Here is an 8,547-nt window from a genome sequence, read left to right on the forward strand (position 1 = left end):
ACACACACACACACACACACACACACACACACACACACACACACACACACACACACACACACACACACACACACACACACACACACATCCATACATGAAACAGTCCAGAGGAAGGAGACCTGTGTCTGTCCCTCTCTGACATTAGAGATGTCTGATCAAACTCACCCACATGTACAGTGCAGAGGACACTAGTTCACTGTTTTTGGAGCAGTTTGTTGCTCTTCTTAATGTCTGTGAGTTGGTGAGTCTTTACCTCCTAACTAACTGCCAACTCCTTCCTCCACAGACTCTGAACCCGAACACAAAATCTACCTGTACTTGTACATTGCCTGTTTAATTGTAAGCTCTTGTTATACACTGATCTGGGATCTGAAGATGGACTGGGGCCTGTTTGACCGAAATGCAGGAGAGAACACCTTCCTACGGGAGGAGATAGTCTACCCGCACAAGGTGAGCTTCAGCAGAGCGCTGTGGGATCTGTGTTCACTCATGTCTAATCTACTGAGGTCTGTTTCATGTCCTCTGTCTCTTCAGGCCTATTACTACTGTGCCATAGTAGAGGATGTGCTCCTGCGTTTTGCCTGGGTTTTAACAATCGCTCTCACCTCGCTCACCAAGTTTAAAGACATGGCTGACATTCTGGCTACCCTGCTGGCTCCGCTGGAGGTCTTCAGGTGCAAAAAGGATTTGTCTTCCTAAAACATCTCTTCATTGTCTATTTTTTGTTTCTCTTTCATGCAAAACATGTTAATAATTTTCAGAAAAAGATTCAGGCATTTTTTAAAATTCCTTTATTCACCATTAATAGCATCAATAATCAGGGACATGGATTGTTTTCTCATTTCCAGACGCTTCGTGTGGAATTTCTTCCGACTTGAGAACGAGCATCTGAATAACTGTGGTGAGTTCAGGGCGGTCCGAGACATCAGTGTGGCCCCTCTCAACGCCGATGACCAGACGCTGCTGGAGCAGATGATGGACCAGGAGGACGGAGTCAGGAACCGGCAGGGCAAGAAAAGCTGGAAAAGAAGCTACAGCATGAGTCTGCGCCGGCCACGGCTGGCCTCACAGTGAGCATTCATCCCAGATAGGCATTCATCATATTCTGCTATATCACAACTAGGCCTGTCGCGATAAACGATAAAGCAATTAATCGCAGATAAATTAAACCTATCGACCACATTTTAATTATCGTCTTTATCGTCTCTTGCTGCCTTTTTTTCTTTCTATTGATGACGCTGAATGAAAAAGGCTCAAAGAAGCTCTTCACTGACCCTCCCTTCCTCATTTCCTTAGTCTAATGTCCAGCGCACATTACACGAGTTGTCGGTCCATTTTCAAAACCTGAGACACATTAGCCGACAGAAATCCCAGATTTAACGGTTCGATCGGGTTTATCGTCGTGTGGTGTCCAGCCACATGGGCACAAGATAATGGCTGCAAGTCCAGTTAACTAATTTTAATATCAGGCATTAATCAATGTTTTACTAGAATCTACCTGTGATGCATGTGGCTCAGCGTAAAGTCCTGACTGAATGAAAATAATTATAACCTATTTATGTCACGTTAACGAAGAACAGCTGAAAAGTTACCGGGTTCATCAACTGAGGTAGCAATTTGGCTCCAACTCCTCCCCTTATCATTTCTATATTCTTTGCACGAAATGTTACATAAATATTAATGTTTCCACATATCATCTCCGATGTCCGCTGGACTTCGGGTTGCGCCGTGTCAGCTGTTTGGGATTCTCCTCCGTAATTTCCCCTCAGAAAACACGGAGGAGAATCCGCGCCTTCTGATTGGCTACCTGCCACATTCAGCTTTAAGCTCCCAGTCGGGGAAAACCCCTGATTTAGATCGGAGCGGCCACGACGATCTAAATCACACTGCAGGATGATCGGTTATGAAATACCAGCGACAATCTTAAATCGGCCATCGATCTAAGATTATCTTGAGGGGAAAATAGAGGCAAAAAATGGTGTAGTATGAACTTTTGCATTAGGTAGTCGGATGTGATCATCTTCTCTATTTAAATCTAGTGATTACTGAAGGGAAATATAATATACAGACTTCATAATCTGCACTCTTTTGGTTGAATGCAGTATTTATTTCNTTGCACGAAATGTTACATAAATATTAATGTTTCCACATATCATCTCCGATGTCCGCTGGACTTCGGGTTGCGCCGTGTCAGCTGTTTGGGATTCTCCTCCGTAATTTCCCCTCAGAAAACACGGAGGAGAATCCGCGCCTTCTGATTGGCTACCTGCCACATTCAGCTTTAAGCTCCCAGTCGGGGAAAACCCCTGATTTAGATCGGAGCGGCCACGACGATCTAAATCACACTGCAGGATGATCGGTTATGAAATACCAGCGACAATCTTAAATCGGCCATCGATCTAAGATTATCTTGAGGGGAAAATAGAGGCAAAAAATGGTGTAGTATGAACTTTTGCATTAGGTAGTCGGATGTGATCATCTTCTCTATTTAAATCTAGTGATTACTGAAGGGAAATATAATATACAGACTTCATAATCTGCACTCTTTTGGTTGAATGCAGTATTTATTTCCACTTTGGCTTTATGTTGTTTAGTTTTTATTCAAGTGCGTTTTTTTGTTAATGGAGACTGAGAATCCATTTTATTTTTGTTTTTGGTTGTTTTGTTTATTTAGTTGATCAGTTCCAGTGTTACGTGTTCTTTTGAAAATAAAGTTTTTGTGAAGTTTTGGTTTTCTGCTATCATTTCATAAATGACCTTGTTGGCAGCAGTGGGTACTACTAACAAAAAGGTTAGCTCTGCTAAAACTGAAGCACTAATCGTAAACATTGGTTCAACTAAAGTCCTACACCAACATGATATCTAGCAGAAGCAAATGCCACTACTAATTTGCGAAGCTAATGCTAAAGCATTAACTTCAACAGTTGAGATGTTTCAGTGACAAAATGTGTAATATCTCCTTACACTGGGCCAAACTGTCAGTGGTTCAACTGACCTTTCACTCTGTTGGGAATGGAAATCCAGATCCATGAATCATAATTTGTATTGACACACGGAACATAAAATCAGCCAAGAAAAGCATTCAGACTTTACTTATTTTATTCACTTTCAGCGCTGAAAGGAGACGCTTTAACCTTTACATCCGAGAAAAGTTTCTAAAAAGGTCTGTGCAGCGTCTGAGGAGAAGGAGGAGGGCAGCTGATTATATGGACTGAAGACACTCCCTGAAATCACATCATGTCTCTGTGGCCTGAGAAACGTTTCTTTTTCATGAGAAATGGACCTTGGTGTCTGACAGAATCATACATGTAGCTCTTTACTTTGGCCCTTTGTCTAACAGCGTGTGACTCTTTCTCCACCTGGTAAAGCGTCTCAACACCTAAAGGGATCAGGATTAGCTGAACTTGTCGTTTTCCTGTCATCGCCTTCTTGAGCTCAGAGCTTCATACTGATGAAGAAAAGGATGATTTCTATCTGCTCAAATATTCCTTGCTGTCTTCCACGTTCTTTCAGCAAACAGATCAGACAGAGCTTTTTGTCATTATTTCACCATTAACTACCTGCCATTGAAACAATTCTTAAAAGTTTGTCTTTTATTCTGCAGCTCATGTGACCAAACCAGCTGAGGAGATGAAAAGTTAAAACATTCTCAACTATTGTCTTGTACACAACCTCTGGTTTTCTAACCCCAAGACAACCAAGTCTTCCTAAAAGATTGAGTCTCTGTGAGCTTGTCTTAGTGTTTTTAACAAAGTTGAGATAAATGTCCAGGAATGACCCAAGGTGACTTCAAAATAAGAAAATGAACATAAACGTCTCACTACTTGAAAAATAACTAAACCAAAAAGCACAAAGTGAAGGTTTACTTCACAATAGTCAAGTAAATTTGCAATTTAGAATTTATTTTGGAAAATGAATTTAAAGAAATGTGCCATACAAATAAAATTTGATTGATTGATTGATTGATTATTGTATAATTGTGTGTTTTCTGTGTCTCCTTTCTACCAACAGATCCAAGACTCGTGACACCAAAGTTCTGATCGAGGACACCGATGATGACTCCTGACATCAGGCCACGCCCCTCGCCTGGGTCCAGAATTTATTCAAAGGAGGAAACTCCGCCTCCTAAGATAGAGATTACCCAGCGAGCGGGCGATGAGCTCAAGAACAGGACGAGGTTTGACCTCTGAATCATTTTCCCATCCACAAGCCTCTGCTGGAGTTCACAATTATTTCAAGGGAAGAATTGTCAGCATTTTAAAGCAGCTCTGCTTCTCCTCCACCTCCAATGAAAACTCTTCCCAACCCAGTGGGGGCCATGATCCTTCCTGATGATTACCCAGCAGTGGACTCCTCCATTATCGCTCTGAGTGTCCTCAGAGCCTCAGCATGAACAATGCAGCTACTGAAAAAGCAAGCACCCCCACCATGACGTTGATGCTCAGAGAGGGGCCCTCAGTGGCACCGGGGGTTCCTCTGTTCATTTGGACCAAACAGTGAGAGAGAATCTCTTCTTCCTGAACAAGAAAACTGAAACGGTCTCTTCCGCTTCCCCTCCATCATGATGCAGCAGACAGTTCTGATCAATGTATGCCAAGCCAACCACTCCCCCCGGCCCCGCCTCCTCTCTAGCTCCTCCCACCTCATCATCACAGAGCTGCCTTCTTGCACTTTACATGCTTTGGAAACACCAACATGCACTTTGTAGAAAAGGTCATTCACTAGAGCAGTGATTTATTTCAATGTTTCTGCATGAATGAGGAACCCAGGCTGACGATCAACACACTGACTGTCATCAAACATGTTTGTAATCATGAAACAAACTCATTAAGTCGGTTTGTGAAAATGTTCAGAAACAATCAAGCAGAAATACAAGTGAAGATCTGGCTGTTTGGGACAGCAGCTGGAATGACGTTCCTAATGAAGCAATGAAGATCCCACAGCCAACTTCCACTGGGAATGTGTGAAGAAATACTTTCTGTTAGAAGACAGTTTGACTGAGAGAGATGTCCAAACTCAGTGTCTGTCCTCAGAAACCCAAACTGAAAATCTAAGGGCCCGAAACAGGAAGGCTAATTGTTCTGTTGTTAGCACCTGTTCAGTTGAAGTGCATCAATGATGATGAAGAGGAGAGGTCACCTGTCTGTCCCACACTCATTTACACTGCCAGCATGGACATCATAACGGTGAAAAGATGCGTTCGCTGCAGGACCATGTGGCAAATGAAACCATCCAGTCTGAAATCTACCTTAGAACTGGTTCTAGTGGCGCTGGTGCAGATCGAACATCAGCTCATTGGGCCCAAATAAAGTATTCAAACCCAGTTTATTATTGATGCATACCAAAGTTTTACTTTGCTTACATTTAGGTACCAATAAAATTAGTTAAATGGATCTCCCTTTATTTCTGAAGTGCATTTAAAAGAATTCTATTTGAAACAAAATGCTGTCCATTAGGCATGGAGTTAATACTATTGTTACAGCTGTTTTAAAAATGTAAAGCAGTAATGTGAAGTTTTAAGCCTGTTAAGTTGAGCAGTAATGCAGTCATGTTCCAGTCGTTGTATGTGTGTCTTTCAGGGGTTCATCTGGCTGTGAGTGTAAGCAGCACCGTGATCAATCACAGGTTCTGCCTGAGGAACATTTCTGCTTCAAAAGCAAGAAATCTGTGTCAGAATTCTGATGACCCGTCCACAGGTTCTGCCTCGACTCTTCACAGGTTTTAAGATGTAATCACTGATCTGTTGGTGTTTTCTTACTGGCTTTCAGTCAACAGTCTGCAGTAGGACGAGTTAGCAGACGCAGCTTCCATGTGCTGGAAACACCCAGAATAAGATGGACATTAAACTATGTTAACTGATCTGCCTCCAATGTGCTGCTGGGAATCTGAATATCTGGTATACATTTGGGCCCAACATGTACACGTCCATCATAGTTTTCATTTGAAGCTAGTATGTCGTCCTAATGTCACCTGCCAGGTTGTGCAAACTCAGATATTCTTTTCCTTTAAGGCGTTCTGTAAGGTGAATATGTTTGTCAGTGAGCAGCAGTAGAAGCTAATGCAGTGCATGTTCTTCATGTGTTTGTGGCTCATGTCGGAGCAGAACCTTTAGATTCTGGTGGTACAAAGAGGTTGATGATGCTTTGTGTCTAATGTTGTGGATTTCTACCTGGTTGAACATTAGAGAGCCTCTTGGACTGTTGTCACACTTAGTTTCTTTGCTGGTTGGTTTAACCAAGAGTGGAGAAAGAAAAATCCATCCCATCTTGATCAGAAGGAACCGGCATGTGAGTCGGCTCCTCCTTCTGTTGGCTGGCTGGCTCTGCTGTAGAGAGAGAGAGGATGAGGAGCTCACCTTCATATTTTCAATAGGTACATTTAAAAAATCATGAAAAATCTCTCTTGTGGTGTTTTGGCTGTTAATGTCAGCATTTGGACCATATAAGTGCTGTTCAGTTTTGTGTGTGGACGTTTCCTTGTGTTTTGATGAGGCAGCAGTTGTAGAGCCATAAGGAGCCTCAGTGTTTCCCACCAGGGCCTGAGATGAGTGGGAATCGGTTTGAACTCAGGATATTTTCACCTGCTGATTGTAAAGCATCGCAGCAGCTTCTGGGCTGCCTGGCCGACATTTCTGCCTCTTCTTGTCAATTGTACATTAACTTAAAATCTCCATTATTTTACAATGAGAAAATGGACCAAGAAGTTGACTGACCTAAATGTATTTATTCTCACTTTAACTTAATTAAATGTTCAGCCTCATTTAGGCCATCTTAAAGCTTTTTAACATTCCATAGAAAGATACAGTCTGTCAAACACAGCAGCCCATCATGAGTGAAGATGCTTAACTCTGGCTCAGACAGATGACTCATCCTCCCCTTTTCATCCTTCTGCTAAATATTTCCCAAAGTAAAGCGTCGCCCATGTGGTCAAAATCTTTGAAAATGCTTGTCTGTGATTTTTATTTCTTGTGTTTGTCTTCAGATGCAATGTTCACTTAGATCTTACCATTTGGTAAAAGCGATGTTTTCTTAAGTTGTGGGCCATAGCATATTTAAAAAAATGTTATTTTAGAAAAGGTGTTAAAGAACCTTGATTTAAATGGTGGAATTTGCAGGACCAAACCCAAGTTCTTTCAGAATGTCTTAGGAATGTCAAAGTTGAAGATCTGAATCAGGAATATCTCACTCTGTACCAGCAGATCCCAACCAACTCCTGACAACACTCCAGAAAGCTGTGCTTTGCTTCTGCCTTCAGGGAACTCTGTGTTCCCTGAACACAGGGAACACAGAGGCCACTCCAACAGTTCCCCTTGTTTGAGAGGCTTGACGAGGGGAATGTGACAGCTGAAGTCCAGGTCCTGCATGTCTGTGTGGTGGTTCATGAAGCTCTGACTCCAGCTGCAGTCCACTCTCTCTCAATCTTTCCCATATTTTTCAACGGGTTTTGTTTCACAGCTTCTAACAAATCAACTGTTCTGATACAGAGGTCACTGTGTCAGTTACATGAGTCATAAACTGCAGAAACCTGAAGAATTCAAGTTGCATGTCTGCAGAACCTTAAACTGACTTTGGACTGAGCAATAAGTCAACAGTGTTACAGTGTCAATTGTTGAGAAACTGCTCTGATTAATTCAATGTTCTCTGTATGCATCATTCGGCAATCAGGGTTGCTTCTGAGGTCTGTGACTGAGCCGACTGCTTCAGGCCAACACCTTCCTCTCTGCTCCATCTGTCCCTCTGGACGGTTTTTCTCCCCAAAAGGGGTCATGATTTTCCAAAGTGTGACTTTTCCTTGGATGAAGAACAGACTGTGGTCACATCAACTAACTGGTGTCCGCTTCCAGTAAAAGTTATGATGCTCTCCGTCAGTGGATGATGTTACAAACAATGAAAGTTACTGACATTTTATATGTGACACTTATGATTTTCAAAGAACAGATGATTTAAAAAAAGTTCAACTTTCACATCGATCAACACTCTGTGACATCATCGTGTTTGTTTGTCTCTTCTAACCAGTTTTCAAAAAGAACACAGATGACTTTATCCACACCCTGATCCTGCTGCACCACACTCTGGAACTCCTGATTACATCTTCTATATGTGTATATATATAATTATGAATAAATGATTGAGAAGCGTATAATCAGTGACTGTGCTATTGTTGTCTACATGTTAGCAGTGTGATGATACAGAGGTGCCTGGTTCACCAAACTGTTCCAATTTTGTAGTAAAAATGGCTAAAACTGCAAATTGTGGCTCTGAGTTGTTCTTTCATGTACAGGTGCTGGTCATAAAATTAGAATATCATGAAAAAGTTATGTCAGCAATTCCAGCCAAAAAGGGAAACTTGTATATTATATTCATGTGTTACACAGACTGATACATTTCAAATGTTTATTTTAATCTTGATGATTAAAACTGACAACAAATGAAAACCACAAATTCTTTATCTAATAAAATTAGATTATTTAAGACCAATAGAAAAAATGATTTTTAGAAATATTGGCCACCTTAAAACTATGAACATTAAAAGTATGAGCATGTGCAG

At 41.6% G+C, this 8,547-nt stretch overlaps 1 protein-coding gene across 1 annotated transcript in view; it reads left to right on the forward strand.

Moving 5' to 3' along the window:
* Nucleotides 1–8,249, forward strand: part of LOC103479245 (xenotropic and polytropic retrovirus receptor 1 homolog) — a 57,123-nt gene extending 48,874 nt beyond the window's left edge. The window contains exons 13-16 of the mRNA XM_008433570.2: nucleotides 287–450; nucleotides 535–674; nucleotides 849–1,070; nucleotides 4,012–8,249. Coding sequence (XP_008431792.1) covers nucleotides 287–450; nucleotides 535–674; nucleotides 849–1,070; nucleotides 4,012–4,066 — 581 coding nt within the window. The 3' untranslated portion in view covers nucleotides 4,067–8,249. The remainder of the gene's footprint in view (nucleotides 1–286; nucleotides 451–534; nucleotides 675–848; nucleotides 1,071–4,011) is intronic.
* The last annotated feature ends 298 nt before the right edge of the window (nucleotides 8,250–8,547 follow it).

The sequence above is a fragment of the Poecilia reticulata genome, linkage group LG17, assembly GCF_000633615.1.
Source record: "Poecilia reticulata strain Guanapo linkage group LG17, Guppy_female_1.0+MT, whole genome shotgun sequence".
Taxonomy (NCBI): domain Eukaryota; kingdom Metazoa; phylum Chordata; class Actinopteri; order Cyprinodontiformes; family Poeciliidae; genus Poecilia; species Poecilia reticulata.